Consider the following 16,095-nt stretch of genomic DNA (forward strand, 5'->3'; position numbering starts at 1 on the left):
GGGCCCGGTGCTGGGCCTGGAGCCTACTGAAAATTCTCTCTCTCCCTCTCCCTCTGCCCCTCCCCCTGCCCGCATGTTCTCTCTCTCTCAAATAATCTTTTTTAAAAAAGAGAGAGAGAGAAGCTGAGTTGGACAGGGGAGGAGAACAGGTCCCTTTTAGTTAGGTCCCAGGACCTCGCTGAGAATCAACCAAGTCCAACTCCACCTGTGGCCCCCATCCTCACTAAAGGGACCTACAGGACCCTAAGTTCAATGCTGGATGGAGGACAGCAGTAAAACTTGAGCCTTGTGGCCTAGCAAACCTAACTCCATGCCATTTCTAAAAGGAAGCTGGAAGCTGAGTTAGTATTCAATTCAAGACTTTCCAAGACAATTTGCTACATTTAAGGATGTTGCTTCAGAAGGCTATAAGCAGAAGTTGTACTCTGAATTAGAAGCACTCTCCCATTTTCCCCATCTTGCCTGTAGGTTTCAATCCTAGCTACAGGCAACATACGGGAATTCTCCTGTGATCAAGACTCTTAAACACTTCTAGGAATTGCCTACACTCAAGAGGGAAGCATTAGGATCTTCAATAATTCAAATGTCTCTACAATCACTACTAAAGAAAAGCTATGCAGGTTTTCTGATGTATGGATAAATTGAAAGTGCTTGTGGCTTTAGAAAGATAAATGGATGTTCTCACCCTGGTGCCACTGTGCATGTGTGCATGCGTGGGCTTCCATGCATGCGTACACACAGGATAGGCCATTTTTAAAAGAAGCATCCATACTTGCACACACAATGCAATTTACAACCAAACCAAAGCTTCCTGAACAAGTGTGAATAGGCTGTGATGCCATCAGGTTTATAATCAGTCAGCTGACAGCCCCCTTTGAAGACTGAAGAAAAAGGAAAGGCACCAACGTACCCACAATGATAAAGAGGGCGCATTCAGGACTAATGCCTACAAAATGCTTCTGCTTTGAGCCTATTCCTTTAAATAATCTGCTGTGCAGCGGGGAAGCAAAGACTCTTCTGGGCTCTACAAAGAGTTCTTGTCCCAAGTCAGAGACAGGTGGCAAAGAACTGTCATCTAGAGCCAGTCGGGCCAGGTGCAGGGGCTTCTGCCCCAGTGTCCTCCACAATTAACCACTTGAAGTCAGAAACCAAGTCAGATGAGTCCCAAAGATGCATGTTTTAGAAAAGAAAACAAGTTACCTAACAACATTTTAAACTTTTAATTAACACTCTGTCAGAATGAGGATAAAGCACTATCCTTTTCAATTGTTTTCACTCCTCCTCTCTCTCTGTGGACCCTCCGCGCTACAGGTGGGCAAACGGCCAAAAGGGACCATATCTGCAAACATCTTAAAACAGCCCACGTCATTTATAAGCATTTTAACAGCACATGATCTGTAATGAATGATTAAGTAAAACCTTTTGTGTTAAATTATGATGTTAATAATGATTCTGTCTCCTGTAATTTATTATGAATTCTCAAATGCTTCGGGTTTGATTTTGATAGAATGCCACAACAACAGAGTTTATGTGATGACTTTATTTTTAGAACTCCTTCTTTGAAGGCACACATTTCCCCACTACTGCTGCTACTGTAATTATGTACAAAACCAATCACTCATTAGAGTTAGGATACATTATCTTCCAGACAGATGAGGCTAAATAAGCAACACATTAATAATTCAGAGAGGAGTTCATTATGCATGTGGATGCCTGCTTCGTAACTGAAATAAGAACCTCATCAGCCTCTGCCAACCTTTAAACAATAGTTCTGTGTTATTGCGACCACATTCAAGTTTACGCTTGTTAAACTGCTACTTGGATTATTTTATCAAACATTCATTTATTTGTGGTCCCTCACTGCCGAGAACAGATTTTGGAAGCTCCTTTTTTAAGTTAATGATTTGAGCAATGGGTGTTATTAATTCTCAGAATATTATAAACATGATTAATTTTCAGGCAGAGATTTATTACATAAGGATTTCAACTATGTCAACTGAAATGCATCACTGTCAAAACAAGTATCATGGCGAAAATAGAATATGCTCCACACTTCAAGTGCTGGTGCTCAGAACTAAATCAATTTAAATTGTGGCTGAAGCAAAATTATATTCTCCAGTGAAAAGGAGTATTTCAAGCTGCCTTTATTTGGCTTGAAGCATTCTTGTTAGATTGTGATTTAGAAAGGTAGTTTAATAAGACTAGACTTCTACCGATAATATTTTCTCTTCTATTTTTTTCCCCGTTTTACCAGAAAAGGCTAGCCTCTGAAATGTCCACACATTCCAAATGTAGCCAATGGGAATTTGGAGTGAAGAGCACTGGTCTGAAAGTTACGGATCATGAATTCTGATCTCTCTCTGCCTCAGTTTCCTCGTTTGTAAATAAAGGAGGGCTAAGTGACTGCCAAGGTCTCTTGAGGGATTTGATTTTATGGGGCCTGTTAAATAGGTCTCTCTCTGTACCAAGCCTAGCCCAGGCAGCCTCATGCACAGTGGGGTGCTGAGGGGGCCATCTCACTGTCTCCTGGAAGGGGATGCAGCAAGGGCCCATCCCTCCATACTGCAGCCTTTCATTAAAAGGTCTTTTTCCTGCAAAATCTTTTAGAAATAAGTAATATTGTTGTGAGAAGTCTCATCCTAAGTCCTCATCAGCCATCACCTTAGCTATCAGTTAATACTTCTGACAGGCACCAACTAGACGTAAATTCAGCAGACTTAACACCTATACCATGTCAGGTACTCTCCTAAGCCCAAAGGATGTAACGATAAGCAGCAAAGAGCTCCAAGTTTATCAGAAGACACAGATAGGCCAACAAATAACTATAATACATATAATAACATGATAATAACATCCAAAATGTGTTAAGCCTTTATTCTACACCAGGTACTGTAACTAAGTGCTTTACATGAATCTTTATACAACCCAATATACTAGGCAGATGTTATTATACTCACCTTTTTTTTAAGAGAGAGCACGTGCTGTGTGTGGGGGCGGAGTGGGGTGTGGGCAGAGGGAGGGAGAGAGACTCTTAAGCAGGCTCCACACCCAGCATGAAGCCTAACTTGGGGCTTAATCCCACGCCCCTGAGATCAAGACCTGAGCCAAAATCAAGAGTCAGATGCTTAACTGACTGAGCCATCCAGGCTGAGCCACCCAGGCTATTATGCTCATTTTTAGATGATAAGAAGACCGAGGTTAAGAAATGTCAAGCACCTTGTGGAAGGTCCCTCAGCAAGCAAGAGTGGGAGCCAGAATTTAAGCCCAGGCCTGCCAGACTTTAAAGCCTATATGTCTGACCACTGTTCAGAGCAACCTGCCTGGCACTGGCTGAGAGTCAGTGATTTGGCCCCATAGTACAGCTTAAGCTCATCCCTAAAGAAGTCTCTGGTTGAGGCCATAGAGAAAGCTCTTCTTCCAAAGGAAGCTTCGTCTCCCTCTGAGATGAGGTTGTTTCCAGGCATACTGCCATTATCCACTGGCTTCTAATCTGCTCTGAGATAGGCCAAGACGCAGCACTGAATGGGACAGATGGTCATGGAGGGAGTCTTCTCCTGCTGTAAAATCCATACACAAGGAAAATCCATTAGGTTTGTGATTTCCTTGGCAAACCTAAATGGATTTTATACCATCAGAAGAGAGTTGATTACACAAGTCAACCTTTTAAAACAAGTTTTCTATTTGCATGATGTTTTATCTTTTAAATTGGCATGAGTTTATTTGATCCCCATGATGACCTCAAGGAATAGATAAGACAGGAATTATCATAACCATTTTACAGATTAGGAAACTGAGGCTATGCAAAGTTAAGTGAGCTGCCCACGGTCATAAAGTTAAATAAGTAGCAAAGCTCAAGCATTCTGATTCAAGGCCCTTTCTGATGAAAAAGTTGGTTGGTTGGTTGGTTTTTATTTTAAATAACTTCTTTGTGAAATTATTTTAACAAATTATAAACAAGCGCTAACATTTTTTTACTGTTTCCTCTGTGCCAGACACTGTTCTAAGGTCTTTAGATACTCACCTAACCTCACGACAACACTGTCACCCCTGTGCTATCAGGCGGAATAAAAGACAACCCTAGACTACCAACAGTTTTTCCTGTAGAAACTGTGGAGTTACTTAAGTCTAAGAAGAGTAGGTGTATCACGTATGTTCATCTTCATTGGCATTATTATAACACATTTACTAAGCAGTTAACATAAGCCAGGAATTTCACCAAGCATCAGGGATACAAAGACATTTGACAAAGTCCCTGTCCTCGAGGAGCTGAAAAGAAATATAAAGTAGATAGCACTACCCAAGGAAAACCCAAGGCCTCATTCAGCACCATTGAGTGATAGCCCCTCAACCTACTCCTGGAGTTCGTAGAGAAAGGACTGTGGACTGGGACTGGGCAGAGACAGGGGACAACTTACTAGAAAGAGGAAATTTGGCCTGGCCTTATAGACTAGGGCAGTCACTAAGTGAGGAGGGAAAGGAGACCTCCCCAGCAGAAGAGACAAAGGCTGAAGAGAGCCCATGGTCTGTGAGGAGCTAGCAATGAACCAGGTGGGCTGGGGAAGAGAATTTGGGAAGGAGGGAAGTAGGAGAAATGGTTGGAGCAATCCCCCGAGCTGGTGCAGGAGAGTCTGCACACAAAGCCCGGTGTCCTGCATTTCATCTTGAAGGAGGAGACACTGAAGAGTTCTGAGCACTGACCAACCTGGGTCTGAGAAACAATCTTGTGGTAATGCTAGAATCCCAGGTACCAGCGGGGGAAGGAACAGCCTAGGAAATTACCTTTAGTGGAGGTCCAAAATGCTCCGAGCCCTGTAGACACTTTCAAAGAAAGAGCAACAATATTTATAGCTACCATTCATCAGGTGCCAGGTGCTGTGCTAGGTGCTTATTTAATCACCAAAAGTCAGAGCAGTTAAATGACACATTCAAGGTCAGTCGGGTTTGAACTTCAGTCTTTCTGACTCCATATAACTTTTTCACCACAGAATTCTCCTTGCATTCCCACCTCCCAAGTAGGAACGAGAAGCAGCTGTCCAGGCCATAAAGCTCTGGAGTAGGATGGCAATGGTGATGGAAAAGACACAGCTTGGAGACATAGAGCAAATATCCTGGCTTTTCTTTCAGACTCTTTATGAATCTTAATCCTAGGTCTGGGAGAAGGGGAACTGCAGTTTGTCTCTGTAGAGAAGAAGAAACCTCAGGATAGCCTCTCCTTACTTGTTGTCCAGCAATGCTAGACAGTGAGCTTGGAGCCAAGATACACAGCAATGAACGGGCTCCTGCTGCCAGAGGCCTGCCTACCTCTCTTCCTCGCTGACTGGGGCCTAGTCTTGGGCTTGCTGGTTTATATCCTATGGCAGCATAAGACAAGTTTAAAAGACAAAAATAACCTTGGAACTATCTTGTGAATTCATGGTAATCACCACGCAATTACATGCTCAGTAACCACAATGGAATTCCAGAGTATTTACAGTTCTCTTCCATATGCAAAAGCTCAGGCTTCTGGGCCTTCATTGTGAAGGCAGGAACATGGCGCAGCCTGCCATGAGAGGGTGCGCAGGCCTGGTGGTCACGCTCCCCCAGACTGACTGAACAGCTGAGCCAGCACCTCTTAGCTGGTTCTTATTACCCCACTAATAACTCTACCATGTCCACCAGAGCTACACTGTCTTCCAAAAGATAGCCTACCGGGGCCAGGCCTGGAACCCCTGAGCTACCATTGTCCGGGGATTTCCTGTCATTCCCTAGGGTCTGCTTCTGCCCCAAAGCACTCACTGACTGGACATCCCCTGAATTACACTGGAAGAGTCTCTTCAGTCAGAGGGAAGTGCTGTAGACATACCTTACTACACGCATCCATCCATCCATTCTTTCGTTCAGAAAACACTGAATGCCTGCTCTGTGGGGCATCACATCCAGCCTGGGATTCGGAAAACCAAACAGTGCCTGCCTTCTTCAGAGAACTCCCGTCATGTCAGGGGAAACCAAACAGTGCCTGCCTTCTTCAGAGAACTCCCATGTCAGGGAAGCAACCAGGGAACATTCCATGATAGGTCAGAGTGATCACAAGGTACAGTTGTGAGGCATGTGAAGGTCCAGTAGATTTTTTTTGGCACAAATAAAATGTTCAGTGGCTACAAATGGGACAATACTAATGGAGATGTACAACTCAAGATGCATTAGCCTGTGGGAGCCTAATATTTTTATAGACGTGGACTCTGCCTATAAGTGGGAAGAACAGGCTTAACAGTACTGAAAACATTATCATCAGATACAGTATTTTCTGCAAGTGTTGAAGGAAAAGACAATATATGTGGGGAAATATGTCACAGAGGATGAATGTGAAATCTGAGAAAGAGAGAGAGAAAGAGTGTGTATATGCTTACGTGTTATATGGGCAGGGAAAATATGTTCATCTGCTGGGCACTCAGTCAGCCCCAGTTCCTTGCATTATCTCAGAGATAGAGAGGGCAAGCCTTGACATTTCACAACAATGTGAGGCCATTATGATCCTTGCAGCCAGCTGTGGACCAACAGCACCTCCTTTTCCTTCCCCGGTTCCAAGTCACTGCACAAGGGCAAGCACCTGGTTGCCCCCACACCCAAGGACCCCCAAAGTTCAAAATCTGTGCCAGGTACCTTCACTTTCTATGCCCTAAGGTTGGCCACAACCCTACATGCTGTTCTCCAAATTTCCGGTTCTCCAAGGATAAACGTAGCTGATTTTCAAAGACAAACATCACATCTCACAAAGGACATGTTACAAAATTGCCAGGATCAAATACTTTCTTTTGTATGTACTCAATTTTAAATGTTTTCAGGAAATACCATAATTGAAATACTTCAGGCCTAACATAACCAGTCTCTTCGGGATAACTCCCACTGACAGGCACGCAAGATACACAATGGCACTTTCTCAAGCAAAGAAAGCAACTGGCATCAAAATTCTAACATTGGTCCTCTCAAGAAGGCAGACTCCCCTAGTGACTTGTTTCCAAAGAATGTAGTACAGAAACAGGTAAAAGTAACTTGACGGTGAGAAACCTGGCAAAGACGACCTTGGTGAGATCAAAATTGGCATTGTCGATGGTAAGTCATGTTGATACATGTACCCTTGATACGAAGTGATCCTATGGCGGTCCTTTTCTCAAAAAACATGTTACGCCAGTCTAGTCAGGAGAAAACCATCAGACAATACCAACAGAGGACCTTCTACAAAATACCTGATCTGCACTCCTCAAAACTGTCAAGATCATCAAAAACAAGGAAAGTCTGAGAAGTTGTCACAGCCCAAAAGAACCGAAGGAGACATGACAACTAAATATAATGTGGCATCCTGGGTGGGATCATGGGACAGAAAAAGGGATTTAGGAAAAACTAATGAAATCCAAATGAAGAACAGACTTCAGTTAACAGTGATGAGGCAATTTGTTTCCTCCTGGGACAAACGTACCACAATGTTAATAGGGGGACAGGAACCCTCTGTATTATCTTCACAGCTTTCCTGTTAACCTACAACTTTTCTAAAGTTAGGAGCTTACTTACATATCTTATAAAGAGTCGTATATGCAGCTGTGGTCTTTTCTAGGCATCAGCAACCATTCGCTATGCAGTGATGACTACCCAGCTGAAGCACAACAATCTCTCGCTGGTTTTCCACTATGTTTTCCTCCAGATGTGTAAGGCCCATGGCATCGGCTATGACATTGAGGTATGCAGCTGATGGTTGGTGGGTGATCCAGGCAGCTAGTAATTCAGTGTCCCTTCAGACGGATATTTTTGAAACATTAGTTTAACCTGTATTTAGAGGAAGGCTGAGTGCTGCCCGAGGCAACTCCACAGGGGGGTGGCTCTTGGTCTGGGGAAGTTTAGCTCGGTCCCACCTTGGTAAAGCAAAAGCCCTGTAGCTCACCTGACTTAGGAGACATTTGGGGGACCATCTCTTGATCCTGAAGCATGTCCTGAGTTCCCTGACCCCATTCAGAGCTGCTTATCAGTGAATATCGTGTCTCAGTCTGCTTGAGCCGCCATAACAAAATACCACAGACTGGGTGGCTTAAACAACAGAAATTTATTTCTCACCTTTCTGGAGGTTGGGAGGTCCAAGGATAAGGTACCCAGCCAATTTGGTTCCTGGTGAGAGCACGCTTTCTGGCTTGCAGATGCCACTTTCTTGCTGTGCCCCAACATGGCGGAGGGAGAGAGAGAGAGATCTCGGGTATCTCTGTAACCTCTCTTATAAGGACACCAGGTCTATTGGAACAGGGTCCCATCCTTTGACCTCACTTAACCTTAATCACCTCCTTAAAGGCCCTATTTCCAATACAGTCACATGGGGGTTAGGGCTTCAACATATGAATCTGAGGGGACACTCAATTCAGTCCATGGCATCCTTCAACCTCCATATAGTAGTTTCTTCCCAGGAGGAGTTCTGATTAAAAACAAAAACAAAAAAACAGTTGTTCCCATTTTGGTCTGTTGCCAATGATACTGATGGTTCCTTTCCAGCGCTTCATTCTTAATGTAGCTGGATGAGGGCAAACGGAATATAATATCTCCTACCTAAACTAGAACCTCCATTTTGTGCCTAGAGACTCCTGCTACTCTGAGGAAGTTTTGTGATTTTGCAGTTTGATTCAGATTTTCAAATCTCTGACACGGAAGGCTAAGAGACTCATGCACTCTTAGTTGTGGAAGACCAATTCCACATGACATCACACATATTAAAATATAGTCACCTCTCATATTAAAAGTCATTTGTAGATAATTACAGAATTGAGCAACAACCAACTGATCAAATGTTTTAATTTGCAGACATTCAGTTCTACATTTACTAATTTTCATTTCTCGTACTTGAGAACAAATACAATTTTTTAGGGATCAGTTCTTTTTATAGGCTCTTGAAAAGCATGTAGACCTTAGGCATGAGGCCAACAGTGAATAGAATGGCCCAGCTACCACTGGGCAATCCTGCCACACTGCAGGGCACCGCCAGAATGCATGACTCTTGGGTTAGATTGATTCATACTATTTGCAAACAAATACAAAGGAGCTCATATTCCCTTACAAATTATGTTAAAACTGGTAAAATATAGGAAAGAATGAAAAAGCCAGATTGAACTGATTTACCTGAAATTAATTGTTACATCTGCTCTACAGAATCCTTTTGGGATTAAATAGTTTTTAGCCCCAAACTGATTAGACCGAAACACTTCCATATGCCAGAAGGTGGCTAAATCTAATGTTAGCTTTCTCGGAATCTATTTTATTTCATTTTCTTCTAAAATATCAAAGCAGAACAAGATCTGTGAATAGGCATATTTGGCAGGGAAAGTCTCCTGCCCAGAAGAAAATATCCTCCCTAACTTTTCTATTGCCTGAAATTATTATTAGAGATTTATTTCTTTGGCTAAAGGCTTTCTACTTGATTGAAGTTTCTAGTATTTCTGGGAAAAATAAAGCACCAAATTTTATATGTTATTTACACCTTTGTGGCTGAGTCGACTAGATTAATTTCTAAGAAAAATTTTAGTACAAAAAACAGACTGCTATGACCCCAGGGGAACAGTGGATGGTGCAGAGGGAGGGGGTCCACTGAAGGTGAGGAGAATGCCAGAAAGGAGCAGAGAGGCACCCACAACATGACTGGCTCTGTCTCTAGGTCACCTGTGCTACACACCCCACAAAGGGTGAGAGCAGAAATGGGGAAGAAAGAGAAATACTGACTGGGAGCAATGGAGGGACAGAACAATATGAAGAAGAAAACAGAGAGGATAAAATCCAAACACAGAAAAAATCCACCGAACGGGGGGAGGTGGGGACAAAGAGAAAGAAAAAGAAAAAACAATAAAAAGAAAGTACGAGAAAAGAGTCAGAGATGAAAAACATGACGTCCTAAAACTCTTAAGGTGAGGTAAAGGAGTCATTGGAAATTCTCCAACAATGTCCTTGCTCCAGTTTTCCTGAAACAGGTTCTCGTCTTTCCAGGATCCATTCCTGGTCTGAACTGTCCTCTTGGTCTCTTAACTGCCTTTTCCTGAAGAGACAGGTAATCAATCCGCATTTGCAGAGCACCCACTGCGCGCTGGCCACCAAGCGAAGCACTAACTCCATTACCACCTCAACTTTCCCATCTCTTCTGTAAGAAGCTATTATTTCTCCCAGATTACACTCAAAGAGTGTCAGCACTTTCCCAAGATCACACAGCCAGGCACTTTGTGGAACTAACATTTGAGTCCATAAAGTCAAACATGATTCTTTCTCTTACACCAAGGGTGTCCTCTATGTATCTTTTTCCCCCTAAGAAGTATTTGTATTTCTAAAATATTATTACCAATCCAGTCCAGGAATAATGGGAATAATTTCAAATAAATATTCCATCTAGGCACCCCTTATGTATTCTTCAGCTAAAGGAGCACAAACTTCTCTGTAGCCCCCAAGTCTCTCTACCTTACAAAAGATGGGAAAAAAGCTGTGTTTAATACTTAACTTCTCTAAACCATTATTGCTTCCATGAGTTATACTAAGTCTAAAAAGACGAGTGTATGGGGCGCCTGGGTGGCTCAGTTGGTTAAGCGACTGCCTTCGGCTCAGGTCATGGTCCTGGAGTCCCGGGATCGAGTCCCGCATCAGGCTCCCTGCTCGGCAGGGAGTCTGCTTCTCCCTCTGACCCTCTTCCCTCTTGTGCTCTCTATCTCTCATTCTCTCTCTCAAATAAATAAATAAAATCTTTAAAAAAAAAAAAATAAAAAATAAATAAATAAAAAATAAAAAGACGAGTGTAGCCTCCACTACCCGCTGCCATTCTTGGTCAAATTTAATGTGGGTGCTCTTTCCAGAAAAAGCAACATTAATAATACATCATTGTCAATATTACCAAAAGAATCCTCCAAAGTCCTTGTTCTCGACAGTTATGTCTTTCTTCCCATTATGATCACAGAATTTCCAATGTTTCTTGTCCAAACTCTGAAGGGGAAAAAAGGGAAATAAGATCACCTCACAAGTGTATTTTCCTTGCTGAATATTGGAAGGAAGCATTCCAGAGTTTGTAAGCAATTTGGTGGGTCTCGTTCTTGGTATTTCTGTAATGCGACAGAATACCCCCACTGATTTCCTAATGAAATGAAGTTGTAATGAAAAGCCATATGGAGAAAAGTGTCATGTTTACTGCCTGCAACAGTGTGGGGCAGGGCTGGTCTCACACACACATAGGCAGTGTGCCATGGTCCTAAATAGCTCCACAACCACCAGTGATCATTTCCTCAGGCCAGGGTACTGCCACAGTGGCGATCATTAGGACTTTTCACAAATGTTCTGATTCTCCTCCTTCTAGGCACATACCAGGCTTATACTCCCTCAGCGCTCTCCCTGAAGTCAAGTATGGCCATGTAACTTACTTGGGCCTGTGAACTATGAGCAGAAGTGATACATGCCCTTTCTATGCAGAAGACTGCAAGAGCCACTTCATGAGTCGTCATGTCCTTTTTCCTGCTTTAGAAATCATGGAAGCACACTGAGACAGAGCTCCCTTTGTCTGGGTCTCTGGGTGTACCAACAGTGACCAGAGACCCATGCCAGCTCATGTAGGAAATGGGGTACAAGCAAGAACCACATATTTGTTGTTATAAACAACTAAGAACTGCGTTGGTTTTTTTAAATTATTGTAGCATCACCTAGCCTACCTGATTGATTCAGAAATCAATATCAAGAAAAGGATGCTCCCCAAACAGAAAATTATTTCAATGTGTAATCAGTATAAAAGTTATTAATGACATATTTTACATTTTTTATACCCAGCCTTTGAAAGCTACAGCACATCTCAATTTGGACTACTCATATTGCAAGTTCTCAGTAGCCCCATGTGGCTAGTGGCTACCATATTGGGCAGCACAGAAATGGATGCAGGATACCTTACAGATCATCTAGTCAGTGGTTCTCAACTCTGGCTGCCCATTAGACTGACCCGAGTGAGGAGCTTTAAGAAGTACAGATGACCAAGCGGGCCCGGGGTTAGGATGAGGCAAGTGAGGCCCGTACTCAGAGCACAGAATTAAAGGGAGCACAAAAAATTCTCTGTAATAAAGATAAAAATATTGTAATGTATTATTTGAAAAACCAAAATTGATGCAAAAAAATCCATGGCCAACAAAATTTATAATTTTAAATTAAAACATACTAATTTTTCCTTTGCCTCAGGCTCAAATATGGCTCAGCATGACACTTCAAGCCCACTCTAGTATTTCTGGAGGTAGGGTACTTCAAGCCCACTCTAGTATTTCTGGAGGTAGGGCTCAGGCATTATATTTTTTAAAGCACTCAGAGATGCTTCTAATGTGCAGCCAGCATTGAGAGCCACTGTTCTAATCCAATGCCTGTCCTAATGCCCATGTTTCCTGACAAAATGAGGAGTCAATAAGCAGTCTTAATTCTGGCATGTAATTTCTTTTATCAAATATCAAAAATAGTTCTTTTTTGGACTTCCCATGATGAGGAGTTCATGACTTCATAGAGCAGTCATTTCCAATACTGGACAACTCCAGTGTTAACTTTTTATTTATTTGGAAAAAACTAAAGAATAGTTTTCAAAAAAAGATAAAATCATGCCTCTCATACAGATGCAAAAATAAAAACATGATATTTTACTAAACAGAGAAATTAGACAGATGTTATAACCAGTATAAAAAAGAATCCAAAAAACCCAGACACCTTCATACGTCAGGAATACTGAAATGGATATGCAAATGGAGAGAAAACTGGTTTTTTCACAAGAGGAGCAGATGAGGAAAATCAACTGAATCTTTCCCAGACTGGAGAGAATTTGTCTCTCAGTCACTTAGGACTTAGAGAGTTGTAAATATCTCCCATAGAATCAAGGCAATAGGGTGTGCCATAGACCACATACAGTTTTCCATTGAAATACAAATTATTTTCCACACAACAAATTGCTTCCATCTGTATTTTTACCCATTGCTCTCAGAAGAGTGGTTTTCAGATTTTGATTTGCAGGAGAATCACCCCGGAAGTGAGCTAAAAAGCAGATTCTCTCCCAAAGATCTTGAGTTTGGATGATGCCTATGAAAATGCCTTTTTAACAAGCACACTCGATGATTCTGATGCAGGTGTTCTGAGGATCGTATTTCAAAAAAAACACTGGCCTAGACAAGAGATAACAAGTTTTGGTGCAGATATGGAGAAAAGGGGACCCTTGGGAATGTTGGTGGGAATACAAATTGGCTCAGCTCCTGTGGAAAACAGTGTAGGGGTCCCTCAAAAAATTGAAACTACAACCACCATATGATCCAGCACTTCCACATCTGGGCATATATCTGAAGGAAACCAAATCAGTATCTCAAAGAGATATCTGTACCCCCATGTTCATTGCAGCATTATTCACAATAGCCAAGCCATGGAAATAGCCTAAGTGTCCACTGATGGATGAATGGATAAGGAAAATGTGATAGATATATATATATGATGGAATATCATTCAGTCATGAGAATGAAGGAAATCCTGCCATTTGCAACATGGGTGGACCTTGAGGGCATTATGCTAAATGAGATAAGCCAAACAAAGACAGTGTATGATATCACTTATATTTGGAACTAAAAAAGCTGAGCTCAGAAACTGAGTTGAATGGCGGTTATCAGGCTGGGAAGTAGGGAAATTGCAGAGATACTGTTAAAGGGTACAAACTTGCAACTAGTTGATAAATAAGTTCTGGGGATCTAATGCACAGCATAGTCATATAGTCAACAATACTGTATTAAATACTTCAAAACTGCAAAGAGACTAGATCTTACATGTCATCACCACAAAAAAGAAATGATAATTATAGAACGTGACAGAAATGTTAGCTAAGGCTACAGTGGTAATTATATCACAATATATAAATGTGTCTTATCGAGGTATCTTTGTATACCTTAAACTTACACAATGTTATATATAAATTGTATCTCAATTAACAACAGCAACAATACGGTCCCAGAACATATCTACTCCATATTCTGGAGACAGCTTTTTCCAAATGTGCTTTTCATAATATTTGAAGGTAGCTCTGGATTTTAATTCCAGTCAGTCTTAGTGGTCTTAGTGCAGTATGTTTTCTTTGCTTCTAAAATAATATGCTATTTCTTTACTCCCCATTCAAATTTTCTAGGACAGACAAGGAACTATTTTTATATTATATGAACACCTGAAGAGAGACAAGTTGGGAATGTTGTGAGTATGAAGTGCGTCTATGAGATGCAATAAGCTACAAAAATAGACTATAACAACCAATAAGAATGCTTCTCATGCATTTTAATCAGCATGCTGATTTATTGGAAGTCTATCTTGTTTTATTTAGATCTTTAAGTATTTCACAAAATGACTTTATGTGTCAGTGGGAGTTCATAAATACAACTGATTAATTATCCAAAATTGATGGGAAAGAGGCTAGTTCCAACAACATATTACACCCAAACACATACACATACAAGGCACAATAAATCTGACTGAGGAGGAACCAGCTCCAACATCCATATTGTAGAAGGGCAGTTGTCATTCTGGCATGCTTAGAAAAGTGCTCTGGTGACTTGGCTGCCTTGACAAGGCAGGGTCCACAGCTCCTCCAGCTCCAATTTCAGCCCTGACACATGTATGCTAAGAAGAGTCCTGCTAGCAGCACTCAGGAGGCTGCTCTGTTTCCTGTTTCCTGCAAATTTCCCCCCAGCATAATCTGGAGAGCTAGCAAATTTGTCTTCTGATCTAGGATTCATACTTTAGAGACATAAACTTATTTCATATCTTGGAATATGGCCGTTTGACATCTTTAAATTAACTTACTGGGAAACCGTTTCTGCCCTGTATTTCTCTTCCTTCTGACTTCTACAGTAGTGTAGACATTGTGGCCTCACATTGAAAGGATTGTACACACTAAGATCTGGTCTCATGAAACACCAAATAAGAGCCAATTCCTCTACTAAGCATCAATGTCCTGAGCAGCCTCAGTTCCCCCTAGGTGCTCAGTCCCCAGAAACTGGTCCCAAGAGCTGCACACTGAAATGGGCAAAGATAGGCACAGGACGGGTCTCAACTCCCCTTTCCAAAGGGCCGTCCTTTGTTCTACCACAGCACTGTCCGTTACAACAGGCCAACATCAGTGCCTCATCAATCCCTTTGAACGCATGCAAATGTTTTGGTTTGTTTTGGTTTCTTCCCCCTTTGTAGCTGGAATGTTAGGCTAACACTTTAATCTAGTGTTTACAGTCTTAAATGCCTCTCTTCACTTGGGTGGAGAGCTGGCTGGCTGAGTCATCCCCTCCAGTTACCCCTTTCCTCAAGGCCCCATAAACATGTAAAATTTACTGGGTCAGGTCAGAAGAGTCCCTTCACTGTTTATTTTAGGCTCTCTTCCCCACTCTTTTTTTACACTGCCAGGAGAGCAACAGGAATGAGACAGAACACCCCAAGTACACATTCATCTTCTCTGCCTGGATATTCACATCGAGGAGGAGAATAAAGTCGGAGACACCTCTGTGCATGTGCAGGGAATGAGCTGCCCTTTGCTTCCCAGTGATGTTCTATCCCTCAACTCCCTCCCTGCCCTACCCTATCAGAAAATTCAAAAGCGTTTTATCAATGTGCCAGGCACAGTTCTAAGTGTTAGGCATATAGCACTGAACCAAAAGACAAGTCCCTGCTCTCATGAAGCTGATGTGGTGGTGGGTGGACACTCAGTAAATAAGTAAATGAGTTAACATGCCCAGGGCTGTGGCAGGACACGGGCCACCAGGCAGTTACCAAGACTGGGAGAACCAAGCAGTCAGTGGATTTAAAGTTGGCAAGCTGGGGGATAAGAACTTTGTATTTTCCAGAATTATGAGTTTAATTAAGCAGGTAAAGTTCCAGGTCCCAGTACATGTCTAAGCCCAGGAATTCAGACAGATGGGTGAAGTACAAGAACTAGAAATGAGAACACAGAAACATGAACCCTACCTTACCAGTACTGGCTGGCATGAAGGGTAAACTACAAAGAACAAGTGGGCCAGGACTGGAAAGACACAACCCCTCATGTGCTTGGAATGAGGCTGGGACGGACAGGACCCTTCAGGTGAA

The 16,095-nt window shown here is 42.2% G+C and overlaps 1 protein-coding gene across 11 annotated transcripts in view; it reads left to right on the forward strand.

Annotated features, from left to right (window-relative positions):
* The window catches only part of IQCH (IQ motif containing H), a 218,900-nt gene that overhangs the window by 193,630 nt on the left and 9,175 nt on the right, over positions 1-16,095 (forward strand). For 8 of the 11 annotated variants that reach the window (XM_035728097.1, XM_035728099.1, XM_035728102.1 and 5 more), the window contains 2 exons: positions 7,589-7,711; positions 14,156-14,217. In XM_035728097.1, coding sequence (XP_035583990.1) covers positions 7,589-7,711; positions 14,156-14,217 — 185 coding nt within the window. The remainder of the gene's footprint in view (positions 1-7,588; positions 7,712-14,155; positions 14,218-16,095) is intronic. The other 3 variants (XM_035728098.1, XM_035728100.1, XM_035728103.1) reach the window with 1 other exon arrangement.

This window comes from Zalophus californianus, chromosome 6 (genome assembly GCF_009762305.2).
Source record: "Zalophus californianus isolate mZalCal1 chromosome 6, mZalCal1.pri.v2, whole genome shotgun sequence".
NCBI classification, from domain to species: domain Eukaryota; kingdom Metazoa; phylum Chordata; class Mammalia; order Carnivora; family Otariidae; genus Zalophus; species Zalophus californianus.